Source organism: Diceros bicornis, chromosome 8 (assembly GCF_020826845.1).
Source record: "Diceros bicornis minor isolate mBicDic1 chromosome 8, mDicBic1.mat.cur, whole genome shotgun sequence".
Lineage (NCBI taxonomy): Eukaryota > Metazoa > Chordata > Mammalia > Perissodactyla > Rhinocerotidae > Diceros > Diceros bicornis.
Genome location: NC_080747.1, coordinates 83587571 through 83614029, shown reverse-complemented (window position 1 = coordinate 83614029; position 26459 = coordinate 83587571). Strand labels below are relative to the sequence as shown.

Sequence of the window (26459 nt, the reverse complement as noted above, 5' to 3'; positions counted from 1 at the left end):
CAGAGCGTGCACACTTAACTGCTTGTGCCACCGGGCCAGCCCCACTTTTTCACTTTTTTAATTCACTTGCCTACAGTCAACAAATTTAGAATAACAAATCTTTAAGTTTTAAAATCCTGGTAATCAGTTGCCTAAGAGACCATGTAATCCCAACAATTAAGTTGAATTAGTTCATTACCAAAGAGCCACAGAAAAATAATAATTTGACTAAATGAAAGTCTTTTGTAACAGAATATTGGAAATGAAGATTTAAATATTTTCGCTGTTTTAAAGGAATTAAGAGCTACCATAGGAAAAAAGTTCTATATCCGAAAGCATTATGAGAAGAGACACTTATTCTAGTACATGATCAGCAAAGAACTTTCTGAGTACGGGCACTTGAGCAGTGTGGTTGACCTGTGGGAAGATAGGGAGTAAGAGCACTTAAGGCAAAGGGAGAAGCAAGTGCTAAGCTCTCAGATAGCAACAAGGGCAACAGTTTTGAGGACCAGCAAGGAGGCCGGTGTGGCTAGAAAAGTGTCCTGTGGGGCAAAAGACTATGTGAAGTTCATAAGCTCAGCTGGACCCTCTGCACAAACACTCAGTTATTTATCGTGCCTCCAGTTTACCAGTAAACACTCTTTCTTCTTTTTCTATCTGAGTCTCTACAAGGAGAAGTAAAAACAGCTCCAGAATTTGCATATGAAAGTACATTTACGAAAAAGGAAAAATCTTTCTTAATAAAAAAAATTATTTCCATCTATGTTAGTCTTCAGACCACATGAAGGTGTAGGAGCAGTGCTATAGAATCATAGGTAGGTCTTAAAATTGGAGGATCCCTCCAGGCCCCTGCCTGTTGGTACGTAAGATGTAATTATTTCCAGCTGAGAAATAGTCCATTTGAACCCCATGATGGTCAATGACTTGACTAAGAGTTGCACATATTGATAGAAAGTAAAAATTAAGTAGATTTTATTGCTTTCCTATAATAAAGCATCTGTAGTAAATCTACAGAGTACAGGGGCTCAATATCCAGAGACAAGTAAGTTAAGCCTAATAAGTAATAATTGACCATTAAATATGCACCACATACCGAGTTAGGCAATCTGTTACCAAATTGGAATGACAGACATTTAGACAATAAACTCATTACAGACAATGAAATGTGTGCTAAATACATTTAGAGATGCTTGCCTCTGGAAGAAGACAGGAAGGAGCCCTTATATTTCCTGACAGGAACGTTCATGAAGAGGTTGACGTGCGCAGTGCTGTGAAGGATGGGTTGGACTCCATTAGGTGGAGAATTGTGGCGAAGGCATTCCTGGAAGCTGAGAAATTGTCAAGAACACAGTCACATGGTCCTGAGAGCAGCGTTTTCTGTGGTGCTTGCTAAGTGCCGGGTGCCCTGATCCGTGGTGGACACATTTGACAGTAATCCGCACAGCACATTTGCAAGGTCAGGTTGGCCTCATTTTACGATGAGGAAACTAAAACTGAGAGAGGCTAAGCAGCGTGTCCAGACTCAGTTAGTGAGCAGCACTAATGCAAGTCTTACTTGAAAGTGAACTCAGGTAGTCAATGAACCTAAGTATTTGAAAGAGCTGAGTAGTAAGACATGAAGGTGAGTGAGGAATCTAGTACAAAATGAGGCTGAAAATATATTCAAGTCCAGATCCTTGAAAGCTTTGAATACCATGGTAAAGCGTTTCATTTTGTGTGTAGGCAATGAGAGTCCTGGAATGATCTTCCTAGGGTGAGAGGCACACTCTAATCCGTGTTTAGATACCGCGTGTTAATGCAGTGCGAAGATTAGATAGCATGATGACTTATTGGTGTTAGGAAGAACATTTAGGAAACTATTGAAATAATCCAAGCAAAACTAGGCTTTGGGAGGAAATGTACAAAGGAAGAGACAAATATAAGGAACTTGTGAAGCTAGAAGTTGTAACATATAATGAATGAATGTGGATGGTGGCACAGATTTGTCAGGTATAGCTGTCCACCACGTTCCTTACCTTTTGGTAATTTGCAACATTATAAAGGAGCCAGAAAACTGTCTTTTCATCAGCTCTTGCAGGAGAGGTGCAGCCATGTTGCCTAGGATCCACCAATCAAAGGAAAGCACATAAGACTTCTGTTTCAAAATGAGCGTCACGAGGAAGCAGCAAGTGGGGAAGGCGATTCCTGTCAGGTGTGGAGTCCGAGGGGCCGGCAGTAGAAGAGCTCCTTTTGCATTTGAAGGAGTTAGCACAAGCTTAGGTGTTGGCTCCAAGCAGCAGCCGCAGCTCTGTGCAGGCGCATCCCACAGTGGGCACAGGCACTGGGACTTCTGCTGGTTACAGAGCATTCGGGTCTGGTTCTCTGGATGTGCGAGCTCTCTAATATCCTTGAATACCTTTCTTTACTGTTAAAATTAGCCAGAGTAGATTCTGTTGTTTGCTAAAAGAACCCTGACCTATGCAGTGGGTGATGAGGGAGAAGAAATATTCTAAAAATATTCCACAGAGGTACTAGCCTGTGCAGTTAATAAAAGAATAGTGCTATTATCCAAGAAAGAGGAAGTATTACTCCATTTAAATATCTACCAGGTGTTTATTGGGAGGACCATGATAAGTTGAATTTGGCACATTTTCCTCTGGGATGCTGGCGGGATATTCATGTAGAGGCAGTTAGAAATTCTGCCCTGGAGTTGCAGAGTGAGGTGAGAATTAGAAATGGAAACACAGGAGTGAGCACAAGGCTGAAGCCGCCTATGCAGATGTTCTTACTAAGGGAGAGAGGGAAGGTAGGAGAAAAGACAAGGATCCCCCAGAACAGTGCTTTCCAATAGGAATAGAATGTGAACCACGTCTATAATTTTAAATTTTCTACAAGCCACAGTAAAAGAACTAGAAAGAAACAGGTGAAATTAATTTTAATAATATATTCTATTTAACACATATATTCAGAATTTTATCACTTCAACATATAGTTAATATAAAACTTCTTAAAGAGATGTTTTGCATTCTTGTGTTTTGTGCTAAGTCTTTGAACTCCAACGTGTATCTTACACTTAGAGCACATCTCAAGTCATGTTTCGGGGGTTAATGGCCACACAGACTGGGGGCTACCACGTCACAGGTCTGGAGACAGAGGAAGAGGTCGACCCAGGGACTAAGGAGGAGATACCAAGGAAGGTGAAGGAGAGCTGGGAAAGAAAGTGTCACAGACCTGGGGCAAGGAGTCTTTCCAGAAGGGGGGCAAAGTCGTCAGTGGGAAATAAGACAGAGGTGTCCCTTTGAGTGAGAACTCAGCAGCCATGGTTGGGATTAAGGAATGGAGCAGCTGCCAGGACCTTTGAGAGCTTGGGGTCTGTGTGAGGCAGGAGCGGCAGCCACAATATTAGGGCGATGAGGAAAATAGCGGAGGGAAAAGGGAAAGGGGGCAAGGAAGGAAGGAGGGAAAATGGCCATCTTCTGTGTGAGGCCTTTTTCCTACAGTATATCATTTAATCCTCACAGAAACCTTGTAATTATCGATGTGATTTTATAGACAAGGAAACTGAAGGCCAGAAAAGTTAAACAACAACCCAACCTCAGTCATATAACTAGGATTTTACCCCAGGTGAGCCTGACCCCAAAGCTGTGATTTCCCCAAAAAGATCTTTCTACAGTTGGTATAAAATAAAAATTTTAAAGATTAAAAAAAAAAAATACTCCAAATTACTAGAAAATTTTTGTAGGTAAAAAACTAATAATTCAGTTGACCTTGTCTGAGCATCGTCGGTTTTCACTGTTCTGCGTGAGCAGCTCCATGTTTAATAGGGGATTTGATACCTGGATCCTGTGCAGAGGAATTATAGTCACTTTTTGAGGTTAAAGCCTGATTGTGAATATGAATGTAAAGGAAAAATATGTTCATTTCTTTAGAGATACTTCTAGTTTTTCCAAATCTATATATTAGCATTTAAGACATTGCTTCTTTATGTGATCTCTACTGGTTTGACAGCAGAAGCCTGAAAAGGTTGAAATACCTGCATATGCAAGTCAACAATGATTGCTTGGCCATCTCAAACCTAATGTTATTAAGTCAACGCTGCGGTAAATGATAGAGAAACCTAAAATTTGGATTAACACTGCCATTCTCCATTCTATTTTCCTCTGTTTAGTAAATGTTTTTTGGACGTCAACTCGGAACCAGGTGCTGTTCTGGTCTAGGGACTGTGGATGCAGCAGGGAGCAGAGCAGACAGAAACGCCTGCTCCCGGGAAGCTTCTCCAGCCAGGGTGCAATGTAGTAGGCAGTGGCACCCCCCAAAACCAAGGAAACAAATCATCTGTATAGTTTTCCAGGGGTGATAAGTGCTTCCGGGGAGATAGGGAGTACAGAGGTGCATGTTATTTTAAATCACAACCTCAAAGTCCTCACAAAGGAGGCGATGGAGGGAAGGAGGGAGCCATGCAGATACTGGGGAAGAGTGTGACGCAACACCTGCAGAGCCCTGAGGTCGAGGTGCTGGGTGTGTTTGAGGAACGCTCAGGGAGGTGGACACTGGCCGGAAATGTAGTCCAAGAGATGAGTGAGGATGGGAGAGTGGGGGGTGGGGGCTAGTTTTTTAAGGCTGTTGTCAAACCTTCTAAAGATTTTGCCTTTCACTCTTAATGAGAGGAGAAGCCATTGGAGAGTTTTGAATAGGGGAGTGACAGGTTCCGAATAGGTATTAAAAGGCTCAGCCTGTCTGCTACCCTGGGAATAGACATGACAGGAAGGGGCGGGGGCAGGAGCATGACAAGGATGGAGCAGAGAGGCCACGTAAGAGGCCGCTGGAACAATTCAAGTAAGAGAGGCTGGTGGGAAGCAAAAGAAGTCAGTCACAAAAGGCTACATGTTGTGTGATTCCATTTATTGAAGTGTCCAGAAGAAGCAAATCTACAGAAAGTAGATTAGTAGTTATGTAGGGCCAGAAGAAATGGGGAGTGACCTCTAATGAACACAGAATTTCTTTTCATGTAATAAATGTTCTAAAATTGATTGTGGTGATGGTTTCACAACTCTTGTCAGTATTGCTAAAAACCATTGATTGAATCACATACTTTAAATGGGTGAATTTGTATAATATGTTAATTATATCTCAATAAAGCTGTTTTAAAAAGAGTTGAGGTGGTAATATTTTGAGAAGTGGTAAGGTACTGGAAATATTTTGAGGGTAGAGCCCTCAAGACTTGCTGATTGGTAGGTGTGGAATGAGCAAGGGCACAAGGAGTCAAAGGTGATGCTTAGAGCTTACCTGAAAGATGGCGTTGGAGAAAGACTGTGGAAGTAGCAGGTTTTGGGAGAGTTGAGGAATTCTGTTTGCGTCCTGTTAAACCTCTTCATAAAAATGTGGAGTAGGTAGTTGTACACACTAGAGACACCAGATATATATAAAAATGTATTGTAACTATTTTTTCTAGTTATGTAGATTACAGTGCCTGCTTTGTGGGAAGATATGAGGTTATTCCTATTTATGGTTAGTTAATAATGACTAATGTGCTGTGATTAATAAATATAATTGAAATGTAATGAGGTACATAAAACTGATTGTAAAACAGTTGTCACAATGAGTAATACAATAATTTTTATATTAGCAAATCAGTGGCGAAAGAGGCTGAAAAAGAAAAGCTGGAAATTTTTCCCAGTTGCTTTGGCTAGTTGCCATTTTGCGTGTTTGCTATGCAATGTCGAAAATTCTTAATAGCCCCGACTGTAACTCCTAGTGCCCTAATCTGGAGATGGGCTTTTAATCTCCCGTACACTCTCGGGTGTTCTCTCCCAAATCCAGTCAGTTCCACTGATTTCTGCTGCACGTGGCTGGAAACTGCCGTCGGCGGTCTCCGTGGCTCGTTTCTGAGGCAGGCAGGGTGTCGCGGAGGCTGCCCGCGGTCGCCGGCAGCGTGTGGGCGCGCGCAGAATCGGAATTGTGATCTGTGTCTTCAGTACTCGGAAGAGACTGAAACGTGACCACAGCAGTCATGTCATTTCCGTAACATTACTTCTCTATCAAAATATGGTATGTTTTAAGCAGAAAAAAAAATTCCGGGAGCCAAGATAGAGGTCAGTGTGGGTTACGATGTGCACTGTCTCCTAGTCTCGTCTCTTTCCTGAAAGAAATGCAACTTAACGGCCGCCCCCTTGTGCCTTCGCAGAGAGGAGAGCGAGAGCGTGCTGACGCTGAAGGGCCTGACCCCGACGGGCATGCTCCCCAGCGGAGTGCTCTCTGGAGGGAAGCAGACGCTGCAGAGCGGTAAGCGGGCCGCCGGCATGCCCGTGCCCGGAGCGTCTCAGTCAGCGCTGGGCTTGGGCCCTGATGCGCCCATCCACGGAGCTCGGCCCTGGTCTTCAGTTCTTCTCAGTGGAAGAAGGGCTGAAGTACCGCACATGGGCCAGTCCCGTCCGCCGTGATAGCTCCCCCATTCCCGGGAACGGCATCGCGACCCCACCGCCCCGTCCCCTCATTTACCTGGGAACCGCACGCTCGGGCCTCCCTGTAGGACGACTCATTTAGGTTGTCTACATGCACAATAGGTTTGACCACTTGGAGCCAATCAGTTGCTAAAAACAACTGTTTCGTTACATTTTTTACTAAATGTGCTGGTTTTCTATTTGATGAAATAAACACACGCACATAAATATACATCCCTAAGCCTAGAATTTGGTGGAGAATAGAAGAATATAAAAGGTGATTTCATTATCCACTTGAATACAAATTGAGAGTCATATGTGTCTTTTCTCTGATTTATCCATCCAGAACAGAAGAGACTGAGTAAAACCATATTTTATTTTTTAAAAAGAATGAAAATGTTTCCTTTGAGATAGAGATTTTTGTATTAAAATTTGTAGCTCTCTGGATGCGTGCTGTCCAATAGAACTTTTTGTCATGATGGAAATTTCCATATCTGTACAGAAGCCACTGGCAACATATGGCTATTGAGCACTTGAAATATAGTTCATCTGAGAGACTGAATGTTTTATTTTATCTAATTTTCATTAATTTGATTTACATAGCCACATGTGGCTAGTGGCCGCCATATTAGACAGCACAGTGCTGTAGACTCTTACTTTGGTTACTTTTGTTATTTATTTTAACTAACATTACCATTAATTAGAGTCCAATTTTATCAATACTTTATGGAAATTTTACTTTAACAGGAAAAAATGAAAACAAAAATACACTATAGCATTTTCAAAACAATCTCAGCCTCTTTCTTATTTTCCTGGATCTTTTTTGTGTTTTCTTTTTTATCCCTATTTCTCAATCTAGAAGATTCCAGTATTATTATGGTTACAATATTTAGACACACCTCTTTCTACGTAGAAAGTGATCTCCAACTTCATGAATATGGTAGTGCTAAGTGATCACATCCTGGTAGCATCACTATAATTTTCTTTATTTTGTATGAATTTGTTCCAAAATCAATGTCTTTGAGTTTCCACAAAAAGAGAAAAATTTCTAAATGGTGGTAGGAAAATACATAGTATTGAAGTAAATTCCCCCTTTAATTTACAGCTAAAAATTATTTTAATAACTTCTAGAAAACACAGAATTTTTCCCACCAAAGTAAACATGCTCTCTAAAAACATTAGCATAAATGAATCATATATATGCACAAAATGCACAACCTCCTAATTGACTGAAATCTGCATAGTTTCTGATAAGCACATTTTAAGGTACATCAAGTGTATTATCAGAAACTATGGACTACATTTGCTCTAGAAGGATACATGCACTAATGGGCAGTACATAGTTCTAATATGTCGGTGCTGGTGTGGTTCCATATTTTTTTGCTTTACTTTTAAACTTAAGTTATTTAAGTTCTTATAGTTCTTTATTTGATTTTCAGAACTTTGCCCATATTTTAACTTAGGTTTATTCAGTTTCCTTTTCTGTTACTTTAAGTTCATTGGTTTGTGTTATTCTGTGTTGAACTCACACAAACACGTACACCCATAGCAGACATAGAGTTAGAATCTCGTTAGTCCTGAAAATCTGAAAACTCAGTGTATATCTTAAACCACGTACATTAATACATTTTCAGAATTCATTGTCTGATGCCCTTCGGTTTGTCTAAAGGGACACTACTTAAAGCTTTACTCTTGAACTCTTCGCCATGGTAGTAACCATTCAACGTTTTTATCATAGGGATTTAGAGTGCACTGTAAGTAAATTATAGTGCACATATGCCAGTTGCTCTAGTTTTAAAACCTTAAACTATAAGAAATATGCAAATTAAAGTCAAGGGGTAGAATTTTAATATTAAACATTTTGGAGTTACAGAGAAGTTTTGCATTTTAGTACTTAATTAGGGAAATATCAGCTAGGCTTAATAACATAGAAAGACTCATACACCTGTATAGTGAGAATATAGACCCTAACCTTATTTTAAACATTACTGATAAAGCAATGGGCTTTTCAAGTTTGCCTCTGATCTGCTGAGATTTCAGTATTTAGGCTGCCTTTCTTTAAAATTCCCGTAGAATTATTGCTGTTACTGGCGTGTTACCACTTGATTGTAACATGTCAAGAATTTTGTTTCCAAAAATGGTATTGCAGTAAGGAAAACTAATTCTAAATAGGGTTGCCTGGCAAAAGAAGTCCTAACCACGTCTGTCCCTTCCTTTCCTCTTCCTTCTCTCCCTCCCCTCTCTAACATGCTCCAGGTTTGTCTTGAAAGAGTCACCTGCAATATCAACTCACATACATTGATTTTCTTCTTCCTTTAAATTTGCACCCCCCTGCTTTTCCATTGCATTAGGAAACTGTCCTATTCAGTATTAAATAGTGTGAATTATGCCACTGACAAGTTCTGCCATTTTGTCTGACATTGTAAAACCATAAATCACCAAGCACAGAAGTGGTTTTGTCATACTTGATGTGAGTCAAATGCACATTTTAGATGGACCTAGTCCCTTATCAATTCAATCTAAGCAAAACAAAAACATTCCTAAGTGTTTTCTTAAAGGGTTAATCATTCTGCCATTTATTTAGGGAGCAAAAACCAAACCAAATCACTTAGGTGCATCCCGCTCATAAAATAATCTTATCATTTTTGTTGTGTCTTTTCTTTCTTTTTAGCATTTCTGTTTTGTTGTCTGTGCCAGGATCCAGCCCTTACAGGAACATTAATCTCGTAGCTCCCTGATCGTCACTGATTTGTTCTTAGAGTTAAAACCCTCTGCTCATTTTTCTCATTCGTTTTGCACCCCTTTCTTCTCTTCAGCTACTGTTGAGGCTATTGAGGCTGACGAAGGTAAATTGGCCAGTCCCCTTTCTGTTGTGCTGCAACAGATAAGGGCTCTGCTGGGTGTATTCTTTTTTTTTTTTTTTTTTTTTATTGCTGTAGCTTGTACAGAGTGTGTGGGTGTTGGGCTAACAGTTGTGGCTCAGTATTAACCGAAATGTTCTTGCTTTAAAGGGGAAAGTGTCCTTTTATGGTTTGTGTGTTTGTTTTTTTTCCCTTAAAGCTATGTTTGACTTTGTATACAATGAACCTAATATAATCACAGAAAACAAAAGGATTCTATATTTTGAACGATGCGGGGTGGGGGTTATGGCAGCTGTTTTGACAAATAACACATAAAACAATATTCTTTGAGCTGAACCATGTCCCTCCCTCAAGTCACTTTAAGTCAGCACTGAAAAGGAGAGAATAAAAATAGCTTTGTTAATTCTAGTCTTCAGAAGTTTCAGAAGAAGTTTTTCAGAAGAAAAAAAATGTTCATTTGAATAGTGCTTTATTGTAGTTCAACATTAATGTCTCTAAAAAATATTCCAACATGAGACAGATGTATATGAGATGAACAGTTCTGCTAGTCGTTTCAAATTGTAACCTACCAGTGTCTGAAGACAGCGAACACCATCGAGGCGGCCGTAGGGGTGGCCGGTAACCTGCAGAGCGAATACCCAGGCGTCACTCGGTGATGTTTACCGAGGGTCTGCTCTGCGCCAGGCCCTGTGCTGGGTGCTGCAGTGGAAATTGAGAAGTATGTTGTCACCGACCCTGTCCTAGCACTGCTCCGGAACAAGCGAGTTGACCCTTTAGCAATTACTTTTGAATTGAGTGCTTTTTAAATGTGTAGTTATGAGAGAACTGCATATCAAAATAGTACCATACCCTCTGGAAATTTTAAAAAGAATAATTTGAAGTTCCCCTTTAAAACAAAATTCTTCAGTTGTATTTTGTTCTTGCAAGATAACTTTTTATTTTTCCCAAAATTGTGTGCCTGTGGTCCTTTGATATGATATATAAAGTGCCACTTTATACTCTTGAATTTGTCCATGATTTGGATGTGGTAGGGGAAATGATAGAACTGTAAGAGAAAATACAACTGCTTCCTAAATAGCAGTGAATAAACTGCTATTTATGTGGGAATTCTCTATTCCTCTTGGCAAATTCTAATCTGCAGTGTGCATTCTTGTTGATAGTTTGGCTGTTTTCTGTGGTTTCTGTGACTCTGTGTTGTGTTAAGTATACCACCAATGTAAATTGCTAATACCCATTGTCTGACCAGCAACTACAGCAGAGCACATTCTTCCATACCAGGATAGACAAAAATGATTAGAAATGGAGCTCCATCCTGGACATATCCATTGTTCTAACTAGATTTTGAATTTCTACGCTCCCACCCTATTGGCTTTTAAAACCTAGATTCTACTTTTACCATTTAAATTAATAAAATTGCTTAATCAATTATCATGATGACAAACTTTTTATATTCATTAATTATGATGAAATGATATTCACAGTAGTTTAGAAAAAGAAGACAGTACCACTTCATGCCATTATTTTGTCCCTCAAAATAATTGAGTTAGTTTTCAGGGTGGGTGCTCAATCGACAGTTCTGTTATTTTGCAATTTTTTACTAAATTAGAGAAGAATTAAGAAGCTTTGCTTTGGGCCTTGGTCTTTCCCCATTTCCCCATCTTCTCCCTCTCACAGTTGACTGATCACCATGATGCTCACCTTTAAAATGCAGAGGGGAACAAACCACTTCTCTTCGTTTAATGTGTGGAACCAACTGTGTATATCTTTTAAGAATCTCATCCATACTAATGAAAGGCACTGCACATTTGTGTAGGAGTGGCTAGCAAAGTTTCAGCTCGAAACTGCTTTCCTTTTTTCCCCAAATAAGGTGAGGTGGATAAAGGTACCACGAAATTGTCCTTAATCAGCCATGGAGATGCAGCCCAGTTCAGCGCTGGTGATTGGCTCTTCAGTATCTGGCTTGCACTTCACAAGAAGTAAAGCAAACTGATGTCACTGGTTCCCCATGTATGTACTTAATTTTCAGCTCACTGTTTGGTGCACTCACTGAAAAAATTATTAGGTTTCCTGCACAAGTACCTTATCTATCTCTGGAGCACACTAAGGATTACTGAAAATAAATCAAATATCAATGCTCCCCCTTTGAGAATTCCATATTTTCATTGAATATGGCCAAAACCAGTCCTATTCATTTTTGCTAACAGTTGTGAAAGGCATTTTTCCCTTGGTATTCTTGAACCATCACTTACATCCACATGGATCTACTAAGAGTTTTTCTTTGATGTAGACGGTGCTGGGTACCGGATGAACATCAGTTTGACCTGTTCGCTGCTGAAGGGCAGACAAAGGTTTTCTACTTAGTGATCTGATCTTGATTTTTTCAAGTTTCTCTTACCTTGTCACCCACTCCACATGCTTCTAAAGTTGAGTAGAGAAGCAGGAGTTTATAATTTTTTATTCATCACCATTGAGTTGTTTGCCAAAGAAGTTTTTCTGGGATTCTGAGGTGCCGTGGAAATGCCCCAAGTTAACTCGTTTTATAGCTCTGTTTAGCTTCTGCTCTAAACTCTTTCTTGGATTTTTAGCTCTGCCTGCCTCAGTCTGCCTGACTCCACTGAATTTACTGTTACTAGCACAATGGAATAGGGACAGTAGGGCTACGTTCCCGTCGAAGTTAGGGCGATTGATGCAGTAATCATGCTGGTGATGTGGCCAGATGATGCTGGGTCTGGAGGCCTGTCCCTAGTAGCAGCTTTCCTCTTTACATAGCCACTTCAGACTTTGTTGATCTAAACTCTCACGAAGACAAGAGAAATGTTGACATCTCACTAACTTGAAGAGGACATTTTGGTTGGCAAGAGACATTGGCTATTTTCGAACCTTTTGGTTATCTTCGGGTATGGTAAGGAGTCTGTTGTGTTGTGTTCAGGTCCCGTCACTTTGTTCTCTACTAAAGGATTCCCTCTCTCACTGCGAAGTCTCTAACATCACCTGATGCAGCAGCTGTGCCCTTTGTTTTCCTCCACCTAACCCACGTTTCCTTTTTTAATGATTTTCTGTTTAGCTATCAAAGGATTTTCACCACAACATAAGATCACTAGCTTCGAAGAGGCCAAGGGCTTAGACCGAATTAACGAGAGGATGCCACCTCGCAGAGATGCCATGCCCTCGGATGCCAACCTTAACTCCATCCACAAGGCTCTCACCTCAGAGACTAACGGCACGGACAGCAATGGCAGCAATAGCAGCAACATCCAGTGACCACTTCCTGTTCACTTTTTTTTTTTTTTTTTGAGCTGCAGGGTGTGATGGGGATTGCTGCATATCAGCAGTTGGATGTTCTTGCCTCTGATGGTAGCTTGTTTGCTCTGGGGGCCAGGAATCGGATTCAGTTTACACTATCATTAAAAAAGAGGGAGAGAGATAATAAACTATATTTTGGTGGGAGTGGTTATTAAACACCTCTTTGGGGTATGCCTTTTAAAAATGCTTATAGAAAAAAAATTTTAAAAAGAAAGCTAATGCTAGTATATACTGCAATGTTAGGGGAATGAACATGTTTTCCTACTGCATTGGGGACTTCTATAGATAGGTTAATGAAAGGTCTTTTATTATGTTACTGGACACGAAAACTTTGTCTAATTTCTTACTCTATTGTACGTTTACAGTTGCAGCACTAAAAATGGATGACATCAAACATTTTTAACAAAACGATGTACAAACTAAATAAGGACTATTTATTGATAATGTTTTGCTACTCTTGTCAGACAATGGCTATAAAATGAATTAGGCAGTCTTAAAAAAAAAAAAAAACAGAAAAAGAAAAAAAAAGAATGTTGCAAATTTGTTAAAATGCCAAAAAGGACAGTTTAATTTTGTATAGACTGTGCTCACCTCAGGTTTCTTTACTGTGCTTGAATGCCCTTCTTTCCGTATAACACTTACCTTATTAATTTGGCAATGAATATCTTTTCTTTAAGTTTAAAAAAACTGGAATTAATTACATCTATCTTTTTTTGCTGTTTATATTTAGGGGTTTTTGTTGATAAATCAAGTCTTGGTTGTGGCTTGCTGAATTAAATATTTATGAGTGGTGCATTTTTAAGTATAGTGAACAAGACACCATATTAAGTACAGTGATAAAGCATCTATATTCTGTAAAAAAAAAAATCTGCCTATGCATGTTTTTTAAGAAAAAAAATGGCTGTATCGGCCTCTACGGGACTGTAATGCGCTTAGTGGTCTGACATATACTGGAAATATATGTATACTGGCGTACTTTATATTCTCTAAAATGCTTAATGCCTTTGAAATTTTGTAATCAAAAAAGCTTTGAAAAAATCTAAAGGGGAGAGTATTCTTAAAAGTTTTTAACATAAGCTGTCAGTGCACATATAGATGGTTAGCATGTTGAGCAAACCTTGTGAAATTTCAATAAGTTTATAGTTACACTTGGAACTCTAAATGCATGGAAACTGTTAATGTCATAACAGTTAGTTACTTTGTTTTGTTCTGTCATGTGCCACAAAATATGTACTTTTTTCACTTTTTTCCCTTTGTATATCAGTTACGGGTTACAACTGGTTCATTCTGAAAACAACAACAGTCCATTCATATTTTTTAACAACTGTATAAGTGCCCAAGTAATTCACTACAGCCTAAAGCCTTGCCTTTGTAATTTGACTTCTGAAATGTTGGCAATCAAAGCATGCACTTGTAACAATGAAAAAGAAAAAGCATTTTATATTACTACTCAATAAAATGTGCATGAACTTAAAGAACTCTCCTCCTTTCCCTGAGTCTGCTGAAGGGCTTTGTGGGCACACACCCCGTGCCGTCTTCAAGGTGCTGGGCCCCCCACCCCGCATCACAGACGCGCTTCCACAGGTTTCTCTGAGGGCCATGAACCAGGTGTGGAGCCTACTTCCACTCTAAGACTCTTGGTGGATTTGTGTCTCAAATCAGACAAGAGAAATCTATTGAAAAAGCAAATGCCATCTTCTGGCTCCCTTGAAAGTGGAAGCCAGTTAAGAAACCAGAGCATTCGTTTTTATTGAAGAAAAAAAAAAACCCACTAATTTGTTATCAGGTTGTTTTCCATTGTATGGAATGCCCTACCTGCTAAAGCAAAAAGAACTAAGCTACCAAGTGCATTTTCCTCCCAGGAGAGAGTTGTGTTTGTACTGATATGGAATTTGTATCCTGGCGCTTCAGCTAATACCCAATCACCGAAGATTTAAGATGCACCACATTGCGGTCTCTTTCTAACATTGTTCGTTTCTAGTGCACTTTGTTTATGTAATAAAGTATGCCTGTTATATTAAATAATAAGGATATGGCAATTAGTGATATAGTGTACCAAAGCAAAGATGTTCTAGATATATTCTCTGACAAAGACTATCTCAAATTTATTTTAATGAATCCAAACATTTTTTTTCCTATGGATATTTTTCCATCCTAAAAAAATTACATCCAAGGAAAATATTTAGGTGCAACTTATTACAATGATGTGAAAGAAATGGTAATTCTGGTACTAAGGTGTCTATTTTCTTTCTTATTACTGCAGAGAAAATATCCTGACAAAAATTTCATTTTTTTGGAGTCCTTTCTTTTACAAATTGTGCTGAGGCAACTATGGCATAGAAATAAACATTGACATTAAAATAAGCAGTGGATGTGAGTATTGCTTGGTCTTTCTGATCAGTAGTTAGAAAAGTAGTACTGTATGTTTTTGCGTAATAAGTCAGTCTAGCAATGAAATTAATGTAGAATTGAAGTTATTCCTCCAAAAGGGATAACACTGCCAGATCATCAGTTCTTAGCTCTGTCTCCTTCACCTTGGGAGAAACTGTTGAATTCTTGAGTTGCTTATGCCAGTGAACCTTTGGCTCTCCCACGAGGGCGCACACACACACACACACACACACACACACACACACACACACAAACATAGAAACAATGTCCTTTGCTCTCCTCCATCCATTCCCAAGGGGACTTACCTCTCATGGGGTTCAAACTCAGTGCTGAATTTTCATCCAGCTGTCCAAGGATTAAGAGCTAGATTTGACTGACCCTAGGTCAGCAATTGTTCTTATCTAAAATATCGTCTACTTACATTTGTTTAAAACGTTTTTTGAAGAAAGAAGAATCTTCAGAGACTAAACTTGTATGATAAGGGGGACAAAGCAGAGGAACGTCTGTGTGCATCACGTGGCAGGCCCTAGAGCAGAGTGTCAGAGTGAAACGATCTTGTGACGTCAGCCCAGAAAGGGTCATGGTGATGCTGAGGCCCCAGAATGATCTCATCCTGAGACGTTTCTTTCCTTCCCACCCCACCACATCCATGTGAAATAATACGTATTAGTACACATGCATCTTTCTGCCAAGAAACCAGAGCCAGTATATGAAGTTGGCGCCACAGGAGGAGCAGTGGCAATGGCCTTACTTAAATGTGTCGTGCTTTTCCTTGACTTCTTCATGTCTCGCACTCACTGGACCCCTCTTGTCACACTCCATTAAGAAACGGACTTTTCAGCTTGCCCTGCCTAAGTGCCTACATTTTTCAAGACTAAAGCCCCTTGAGTGGGACAGATTTGAGATCCCCACACTAAAGATGATTCGTTTTCCTCCTGGGATGTGGCCTTCCGCTTATTCACTCCACAAACATTGAACCTCTGTTCCTCTCACTGTTCTAGGTTCTTATTTTTTCCACAAAAAAATGTCTGGCAATGTCTTGCCAGCATATCAGTTTTCGTTATGATTTTAAATGTCAGCATTCCATCAAACAGTGAGTCAGTGTCTGGCCTAAGACTGAGCTGCTTTGTAAGGCCATTCTTCTGCTCTGTTTTATGGAGGTTCCTTTCGGATCTATTTTAAGGTAATGTTAACCAGAAAAGCCCCTGACGAGGCTATTTCATGCTAAGTTCATTTTTTTAAAATGCAGCCATAGTAACAGGAGGCAAGAAGTAGCAAAAGCAATGTCGTACCTTTTTCTGGCAATCACATTTTTAAGAGGTAACATGGACAAATTGGAATGCATGTGGGAGAATGGAGACCCAGCAGAGGAGAGGGTCTGTTTTAAGGAAGACTGAAGAAAGCTACAAGGTGAACAGGAGACATGATGGCTATAATATTGTGTTGGTTAGTCCAAAACCTTGCTTCAATCAGAGAGATGCCCAGTTATCATAACGTAGACGTTGCTAACGGCTGAGGCTGTTTACCCAGAGGTAAACGGCAGGAGAAGGTGGATGGCTCCCCTTCTCTGAAAGTGTTGAAACCAGGCAGACTCAACTCGGTGCCACAATCATCTCCTGAGCAGTGCAGTATGGAAGGAGCTATAGTAGACACAGTAGAAGGGGCTCTCTTCAAAGGTAATGTTGAAGTTATCCTTCACTTAATTCAGGCTTTTGGGAACATAGAACTTTGGTTTGCAAACGGTTCCCCAGAACCTGTGTTTCCAGGAATACTGCCATGGGCTGAGCTTTCGACATCAACCAAAGCAGCCCTTCTTTCTATTTCACACATTGAGCGTCTATATAAGACACCAGCTGAGAAGAGTCCCCACTAGATTAACACAGCTGGAAACTGACGCTATGGAATACTAGCTCAGAACAAAGTTCAACTCCAGTCCTACAATGTTCAAGTTGTATTCTGAAATCATTTTAGACCGAGTGCTGGGGACAGCCAGGTTCCTTCCCAGCAGCTCCCTGTTGTCTGCAGGACTAAGAGCAACTTCCTCAAGGTGGCCTGTAGGGCCACAGTCTGACTCTCTCCAGTCTCATCCACCCCACTTTCTCCAACTTGACCCTGAGCTTCAGCCATGCCAGACATTTAACAATGCTCAGAAAACACCAGGTCTCCTTAAACTTATGGTCTTTATTCCTGCACCTTCTGTATGGAATGACATCTCTATTGCAGATGTCAAATTTGCCTTAAATTCTGGAACAAGGCATTTTCTCCTCTCTAGGTGCATAGTGTCCTGTACTACCTCTATTTTAGCACTTAATACACTGTGTTTAATTGTTTATCGTCTTTGTCTGGCACTTCGGTGAGAATTGTTGCTTACCTTTGTTTTCTCAGCATGTAACAGTGCCTGGCACAACATTTCGTGGAAGAAGGGCAGGAAGGGAAAGAGAACGAAAATGCTCTCCAGCATGGATGGCCTCCTGATATGGGTTACCCCAGAGTCCAAGTGGCAAACCCTTACTGAGGAACCGCTGAAACACTGACCCAGTGCGCTAGTTCCCACTCTTTCTGATAAGCGTCTTCAGGGCCTGCAGGTCTGGTGTGGAGCACACAGTTTAATGAGCATCCACCAAAACTCTTATGATCAAACAAGTTTGAGAAACCATGTCCTAGTTTATTTCTGTAGCAAATTTAAAATTCAGTCCTATATTTCCAATTCAACAAATTTTCTAGCATGGGCAAATATTTTACTGCTACATTGCTGCTATACAGAGTTATACATAATGAATTTAATTTTTGTTCACAGTTGCTTAATGAATATGAATTTAGATGAAAATATGGGAATTATTTAATATTTGTGTAAACCTTAATATTCGCTAATTAGACAGGTTATGGGGAGGAGGCAGTGGCCTTTTTGAGTCTATGACTTCATCCAGAAAAGATTAAGTTGGTAAAGTGTCTGGACATTCCTCTGTGCAGAATCAATGAAAAAGCCTCATGTGTCTTTTTTTTGTGTGTGTGAGGAAGATCAGCCCTGAGCTAGCATCCACACCAATCCTCCTCTTTTTGCTGAGGAAGACCGGCTCTGAGCTAACATCTATTGCCAATCCTCCTCCTTTTTCTCCCCAAAGCCCCAGTAGATAGTTGTATGTCATAGCTGCACATCCTTCTAGTTGCTGTATGTGGGACGCGGCCTCAGCATGGCCGGAGAAGCAGTGCGTCGGTGCGCGCCCGGGATCCGAATCCGGGCCGCCAGTAGTGGAGTGCACGCATTTAACCGCTAAGCCACTGGGCCAGCCCTACCTCATGTGTCTTGAAGAGAATGAAATGCTTTCATATTGGAAAGGTTGCTTCTTTCACATCACCCCTCCTGCTATAACAACCTCACCCACCATCACCACTGGTTTGCCATAATTTGTTCAAAAAATGCATTTTGAATGTATATTCAACACAGTTTATCTTCAAGAGTCTCATAATGTACCTGAAATTTTACCAGGAGAGAGTCATTCCTTTGGGTTCAACAGCCCTTTCTCCAAAAGCCCTTTAGTAAAAGATCTACATTAGGGAAGGAAACCACATTGTCAGTTGCTAAGATCTTAGTGAGAATCACTTACCACAGTCCTGACGGGGCTGACCAAAGGCTGAGAAAGGTAGGTGTGTTCATAGAGAAGGGAAGGCCAAAGCTGGGACAGCACTTGGCCGAGCAGGCGGGAGCTCTGGCCCTCAGAGAAGAGGATTCCCATCTGATCAACTGGGTGCGTTTATTGTGTAGCTCCCTGTGCTAGACACGTGCCAGCAGAGAGGAGGATACAATGACGTTCAAAACACAATCTCTCCTCTCACAATATGCAATAGCAGTGAAAATAAATGAATGTTTTGTGCCACACATGCTCAGGTCTGTGTAGTGGCCTCTATGATTTCCAGTGTGGAGTGAGACCTGAGTTGGAATTTTTACAGCTCTGCTGCTTACCAGTTGCCTGTGTGACCTTGAGAAACTTACTAAGCCTCTTTAAACTTGATTTTATCATTGGGAAAATGAAGACAATGAGAGTAATTCATTCGTAAACTTTTCCTGGGGATTAAAAAGGACAATGCAAGTAAGGTACTTGTCGCGGATCCTGGCACAAAGTAAGCACTCAGTCAACTGCAGTTTCTCTTGTGGTAGTCAGCTGCGTGCTGAGTCACGTGAGTGCTTACAGCGACTGTTCAGGAGGTGAAGGGGTGTGTGTGTGTGTGTGAGTGTGGGGGGAGTTGGGAAGGTATATGTAATCAGAACATCCTCCTGGAAGAAATGGCATTTGGTTGGAACCTTCTTACGAGGGTGGACTGGTCAGGGAGGGAAGTTGGGGAGGGGAGTGGAAGGCCCTCCAGCCTGGGAGAAAGAGTAAGAACAAAAGAGAAGATCCAGAAAAATGGTGATATGTCGACTGCTGTGGTTAAAGCATGAGAGGAGTGGGGCACGAAAGGAGAATGATAGGCAAGTGTGGAGCCAATCGGTTATTTGTATGAGGAGGTCTTGCAGCTGCAAGTAAGCAAGTACCTGGCTAACTGTTCTCAAACCATGAAGACATTTGCAGTTACTGACAAGGACATCTGGGACTATGTGGTCCCAGGATTAGTTCAGTGGCTCAACATTATTGTCGAGAACCTAGGCTCGCTCTTTACTTTTTCTCATACTCTTCTTCTGTTGGCTTCTGTCCTCATGGTTGCAAAGGACTGTCACAGCTCCTGGCATCACTGCCTTACAGAACAGTGTCTGACTCCTGGAAAATATCAGCAAAATAACCTATAAGTAAAGCAAATTACCATAGTCATGTAAACATACGTTGGCAGAGTTCATAGTAAATCTAGAAGAGGCAAGGCAAAACCATAATATTTAGAAGTTTTTTTTTTTTTTTTTTTTTTTTCTGGCTAAAGTGGATCTTTCCATGCAGGATCTTGATAAGATTTGACAAAGTTTATCATATAATAGTTTAAGATTGGTAGAAACAGCAAGAAGACTGATCAGGTAAATTTTGAAGAGTTAGCAATAAATATCTGGGTTAAAATAATAGACTTGTTTTTGGTCTTCTAAATTCTTTGAGATATGTATGACAATTGAAAGCAAAAATTGTAAAATTATAGGATGCTAACGAAAGAAATCAAACAAGACCTAAATAAATGGAGTTCATAAATTGGAAGACTTAATATACTTAAGATGTCAATTCTTCTCAAATGAATGTGTAGATTTAATGCAATCCAAATCAAAACCAGAGCAGAATTTTCTTGTATATAGACATGTTGATTCTAAAATCTGTATTGAAAGGAGAAAGAGCTAGAATAACCAGTTTTGATAAAGTCCAAATAGGAGAGCTCACAGTATGCAATTTTAAAATTTCAATCTACAATAATCAAAATAGTATAGTATTGATGAAAGGATAGGAGCAAATTTATGGAACAGAATAGAGTCCAGAAATAGCCCCACACAAGTGGTCAGTTGAGAAATGTGCAAAGACAATTCAATGAGGAAAGGATAACTTTTTCAGCAAATGATGCTGGAGCAATTGGAGAGCCATTGGCAAGAAAAATTAATTGAACCTCACACCTTATGCAAAAGTTAACTCAAAATGGATCATAGACTCAAATTTCAACAAAATATTAAATCTTTAGATGAAAGCATAGGAGAATATTTTTATGACTTTGGGTTAGGCAAAGATTTCACATGTATTGACACCAAAAGCACAGGCTACATAAGAAAAACAAGATAAATTGGACTTCATCAAAATTGCAATGGTTTTGCTTTACAAAGGGCATTGTTAAGAAAATGAAAGGGCAGGGGCTGGCCTAGTGGCATAGTGGCTAAGTTCGAGTGCTCTGCTTCAGCAGCCCAGGGTTTGTAGGTTCAGATCCCAGGTGCTGACCTACACACCACTCATCAAGCCGTGTAGCAGTGTACCACATGCAAAATAAAGGCAGATGGGCATAGATGTTATCTCAGGGACAATCTTCCTCAAGCAAAAAGAGGAAGGTTGGCAACAGATGTTAGCTCAGGGACATTCTTCCTCACCAAAAAAAGAAAAAATGAAAGAACAAACAACAGTCTGGGAGAAAAGGTGTTCAAATTACATCTCTATCAAATGACTTGTGTACAGAATAAATATATATATTTCCAAATACAACAACAAACAAACCAATTAAAAAGGAGCAAAAGATTTGAACAGACAAGATATATAAGTTGCAAATAAACACAGGAAAAGATGCTCAACCGCATTTGTTACTAGAGAATATAAATTAAAGTCACAGTGAGCACTATATGACTATTTGAATGGCAACACATACACCTAGCAAAATTTTTTTTTGTTTTTTGCTGAGGAAGATTGGCCCTGAGCTAACATCTGTTGCCAAATCTTCCTCTATTTTGTACGTTGGTTGCCACCACAGCATGGCTAACGAGTGGTGTAGGTCCATGTCCAGGATCCAAACCCAGGAACCTGGGCCGCCAAAGTGGAGCACATGGAATTCAACCACTATGCCATGGGGCTGGCCCCCCACAGCAAAATTTTTTAAAATGACAATATCAAGTGCTTGTGAGGATGCAGAACAACTGGAACTCTGATACATTGCTGGTGGAAATCCAAAATGATACAGCCGCTCCAGAAAATAGTTCCTTATAAAGTTAAACAGTTTTAGACAAAGTGACCATATGACCCATCAATCTCATTCCTAGGTATTTATCTTAGAGAAATGAACACTTACTTATGTGCACACAAAAATATGTACATAAATGATTATAGCAGCATCACTCATAATTACCAAAAACTGGAAATAACCCAAATGTCCTTCAATAGGCAAATGGATAAACTGTCATACATCCAATCCAACGGAATGCTAATTAGCAATAAAAAGAAACAAACTATTTGCTATGGGTTGAATTGTGCCCCCCTAAAAAAGATATGTTGAAGTCCTCACCCCCAGTACCTATTTGGAAATAGGGTCATTGCAGATGTAATGAAGATGAGGTCATACTGGGGTAGGGCGGACCCCTAATTCAACATGACTGGTGCGCATGTAAGAGGACAGCCATGTGGAGACAGAGACACGTGGGGAGAACGCCACGTGATGACAAAGGCAGAGACTGAAGTGATGCAGCTGCAAGCCAAGAAACACTCAAGATTGCTGGCAAACCTCCAGAAGCTGGAAGGAGCAAGGAATGATTCCCCTACAAGTTTCAGAGGGAGCATGGCCCTGCCGACACCTTCATTTCAGACTTCTAACCTTGAGAACTAGGAGACAATCAATTTCTATTGTTTTAAGCCACCCAGTTTGTGATACTTCGTTGCAGCAGCCTAGGAAACTAATACACTACTGATTATACACAATAATATAATGAATCAGAATGCATTATGCCAAATGGAGGAAGCATCAGGAATTGGGAAGGATCTGAGGTCTTACCCTGCTTGCAAGCTAACAGTTTAGCCCGCCACAGCTTCATAGATGGGGACAGAAGACAGGTGACTCCTGAGGCAGCAACAAAGGACTTTATTATCCACAGCACAGCAGCCAACAAGAGCTTTGTATTCGAATCAGCTGCCTTAGCCCCCAACCCATGGGCACAAGGCAGATGCAGGTAAAAAACAACACAGTGGATTTTTGTCATAGCCGAGGAACTCCACCTTAGAAAACCCCGGTCTTATAAAGGAGTCTGTAAGCTAGCCTGCCCAACCTTTGCCTTATAGGGAGAACTAATCTTTATGATCCATGTCAGGAAATAAATCTGCCCTCTGCCTCAGAGGGAGCTGCTACCTCTATCATAGCAAACAGCCTTGAAACCACCATAGCAGAGCGCCTCACAAGACATGTAGAAACATAACAGAGAATCGACCCCCAACAGAAGCAAGTTTCAAAAGATTATTCATGCTGTTTGATTCCATTCATATGACATTCTGGGAAAGGCAAAGATGGTGTGACAGGTTACAGATAGACCAATGGTTCTCAGGGGTTAGGGTGGGGACAAAAAGGTTGGGTTAGGATGAAGGAATTTTTTGGTGTGATGAAACTATTCTTTGAGCTGATTGTGCTGGTGCTTATGTGAATCTATACATGTATTAAAACGCCGAACTGTACATCATAACAAAATCTAATTTTACTGCATGTAAATTAAAATATTAAAAAATTAATAAAACTTTATTCATGTTTTTATTGAGATATAATGACATATGACATTGTATTAGTTTTAGGTGTACAACATAATGATCTGACATATATATATATATATATATATATATAGCAAAATGATTAGCACAATAAGTTTAGTTAACATCCATCACTATACATAGTTACAAATTTTTTTGACAAATAAGAAGAATAAGGTTTTAAGATGAATAAGGTCTGAGGATCTAATGTATAACACGGTGACTGTAGTTGATAACGCTGTATTGTACAATTGAAATTTATAAGAGAGTAGAACTTAAATGTTCTTACCAAAAAAAAAATATTTATATATATATATATATAAAATAAGTGTGTGAGGTGATGGATGTGTTAATTAACTAGATGGGGAGGAATCCTTTCGCAATGTATGTATGTATCAACTAATCACAATGTAAGCTTTAAATATATTACAATTATATTTATCAATTGTACTTCAATAAAGCTAAAAAAAGAAATAATAATACAAACATATTATTTATAAATATGGAGGTATGTACCAGAAGAAACAGCTAAGAGTTGAAAATAGTTATCTCTAAGGAGCAGTGTTGAGGGTTGGAAGATACACAGTATGATAATGTTGCTTATGTTGAAAGCCTTTTAACAGTTTTAAAACTTTTAAAGTGCTGCATATGAGGGCACTTTAGATATTTTATAAAAAAGATCAAAAGCCAAAAATAACAAAAAATCTCTTTATTCCCCCAAAGACATTGGTAATGTCATAATTAGTGATATTTTTCTAGAAAGCTCCAAATGGTATCAATGCAAACATTCTTTAAAAAAACGGTGTGACGGGTACATTCAATCACCTATAGATATACAGACAGATATAATTTTCTTACACAAGAAAAAAGTGGGGCTTGAAGAGATTAAGGTCCTTATTTGTATTATATTTTGTTTCTGTTTTTAAAAAATTTATGAAAATCATATACTAATACACAAAGGACGCTCGTTATAGAAGGAGTGCATTGCGTCTGAAAGAGTTACAATTCCCTGTTCTAACCATTCCTTCTATTTCGAGCCCACTAACAGTTTCTGAAATGTTGCTTCCATTTAAGGGATCAGTGGTCAGAGGCAGCCTGGTATGAACCATTTACACAAGCCTAGGAAAGTTCATGTACACAAGTCCACAGAAAACACACAATAAAGTCTTTGAGAATTAGAAGACAAACATTAGCTTTTTAATGTCTGGTTCTGACATTTGCTCAATTTAAGAGGAGTGAGTCTTCAGGGGAAATGGTTCTCCAATTGGGCCAACTTTCAATTACTTTCCAGCAACGAATTACATGATCTATTTCGTTAGAAGATAAAATTTTGACCTGACCTCCTTGGCTGAATCAGAAGACCAGACTTTTCCTGCCAATATGTAGGCATTTTTCATTTTAGAAATGAAACAGAATGCTCTATTACACCCGACCTCTTTTCCCATCACAAACTGGGCCATCTGTGCTGAAACTCTTTTTTTCCCTGTCAGTTTTAATTTCTTTTCCAATATTCTTTTTCTCTTGTAAGGAACATTACTGCTCTAAACCCTCTCAGACTGTACCCTAAGGCAAAGCTGATGCTTTGGGAAACCCGCTTAGAAGATGGTTAATTAATTTTGTAACAATGTTTTTGACCTCCTATTATCAAGGCTTTTCGCAAGGAGTAGATATTGTGTGTAAATTAAGCTACTTAGGTCCATAGATAGAGTAACTGAAAAAAATGATGGAATGTTGCTCTGTTTAATTTAGCACATTTAACTTCTCATCTATGACTTGTTTTACAACCACAGTGATTAAAGCAATTTCCTCAAGCTTGTTGGTTTTTGAAAGAAGGAATATTAAAAAAAATTAATTATCCTACTGCACTTAGGAAGTCACCTGGTAACGCGGAGTTAATTGTTCTTGCTCTGAGACATCTCATTTTTCTTTTCCTTTGGGTTCTCTGTTGAGGTCAGTTTCCTCCAGTTGCTTCCCGTCCTTCCTTCCCTCAACTCCACCACGTCCAGCCCTTACCAATCATGTACACTCCCGACTTACACTTTCTGTATGTTACCTGTTTGCTGACATAATATGGTGCTCTTCTGTGGTTCGATTTTTTTTGGTTCTTTATAATATTTACATGTTCACACCCACATTTTTGTTATTAAGCATAGCACAACATTTTTGGCTACAGTAATTTTGGTACACTTATAAACACAAATAACTCAGAAGGCAGAATTGCTCACATGACCAAGTATAACTCGGCCCCATTCTAATTATGAGAAAAGTTTGGTTATCTGAAAGATGATCAGAGCAATCACGAAAATAGGAGTCCAGGCCTAAGACTTTGCCTTCTAAGCTCACCGCTCTGAGGGAGAGACTGAAACAAGCAAATTTCAGCAATAAAGTAGAATACTTCTTTGGAAGTTGACTTGAACGAGTGGTGAATTCCAAGCAAATTTCTAGCAAAAGTCTACAGTCAGAAGCCATGGCTCCTTCTCTTAAACAAATGTTGTTTAATCTGAACCTTGGAGGAACAAGTCACTGCAGTTTCCAAACACAGTTAGTTTGAAGCACTTATCTCAACGTTTATCAATGGCCTCACAGTTCCGTCCCATCCAAATACAGCCTTTTGGCCATCACTACCAAAGCCTGCCATTCCTTCTCTCACTTGTACCTTTCGCCTACATCATAGGCCCTCTTGTTGCCTTCTCTTGGTTTCTCAATGTCATTCCCTCAAAGCACCTTTCTCCAATTGGCTCAGTGTATTTAAAAAGTGATTTAAATTTAACCACTATCTGAGAGTTCTCATATCAAACCTCTGTGCTTCAAAATCAAATTTTACTTTAAGTGACCCGATGTCGTACAAAATTGAGGTGGTTGCCAGAGTTTAATATGCACATTAACTTACAAGCTATAAAGAATACTCAGACTGTTCCTGGAGGGAGGTGCTCAGTGCATACTGGTTGAATGAATAAATGAACGAATGGATGAATCACACATAATCCCTACTACCATACAGGAGATCTATGACCTACTAAAAAAAAATTAAAATTTATTCTTTAGAAATCTGAGTTTAGATCTAGCCTGGAGTGAGTGGTGAGACCCACATTGTAATACATGAAAGGGACTTTTCTAGAGAATGAGAATCCTCTTTGAAAGAAGTCAATGGTGGTGGTCTTGTGCCTTGCCTATCAAACATTATAAGAAGAAAGAATAAAATGAGAGAGAAGTGCAAGCAAGATTAACAGCAGGCTGGGAAGGAATATGGAAGGAAAGAACATGGGAGGAAATATGCAATCTGATCAAAAGGAAGGCATAAAAATAGATGATAAACTAAAAACACAGAGAGTTAACCTCAAGAC

At 39.7% G+C, this 26459-nt stretch overlaps 1 protein-coding gene across 2 annotated transcripts in view; it reads left to right on the top strand.

Moving 5' to 3' along the window:
* PPP3CA (protein phosphatase 3 catalytic subunit alpha) overlaps nt 1-14922 on the top strand; it is a 318491-nt gene extending 303569 nt beyond the window's left edge. The window contains exons 12-13 of one of the 2 annotated variants that reach the window (XM_058547578.1): nt 6143-6240; nt 12324-14922. In XM_058547578.1, coding sequence (XP_058403561.1) covers nt 6143-6240; nt 12324-12520 — 295 coding nt within the window. In that variant the 3' untranslated portion in view covers nt 12521-14922. The remainder of the gene's footprint in view (nt 1-6142; nt 6241-12323) is intronic. The other variant, XM_058547579.1, reaches the window with a different exon arrangement.
* The last annotated feature ends 11537 nt before the right edge of the window (nt 14923-26459 follow it).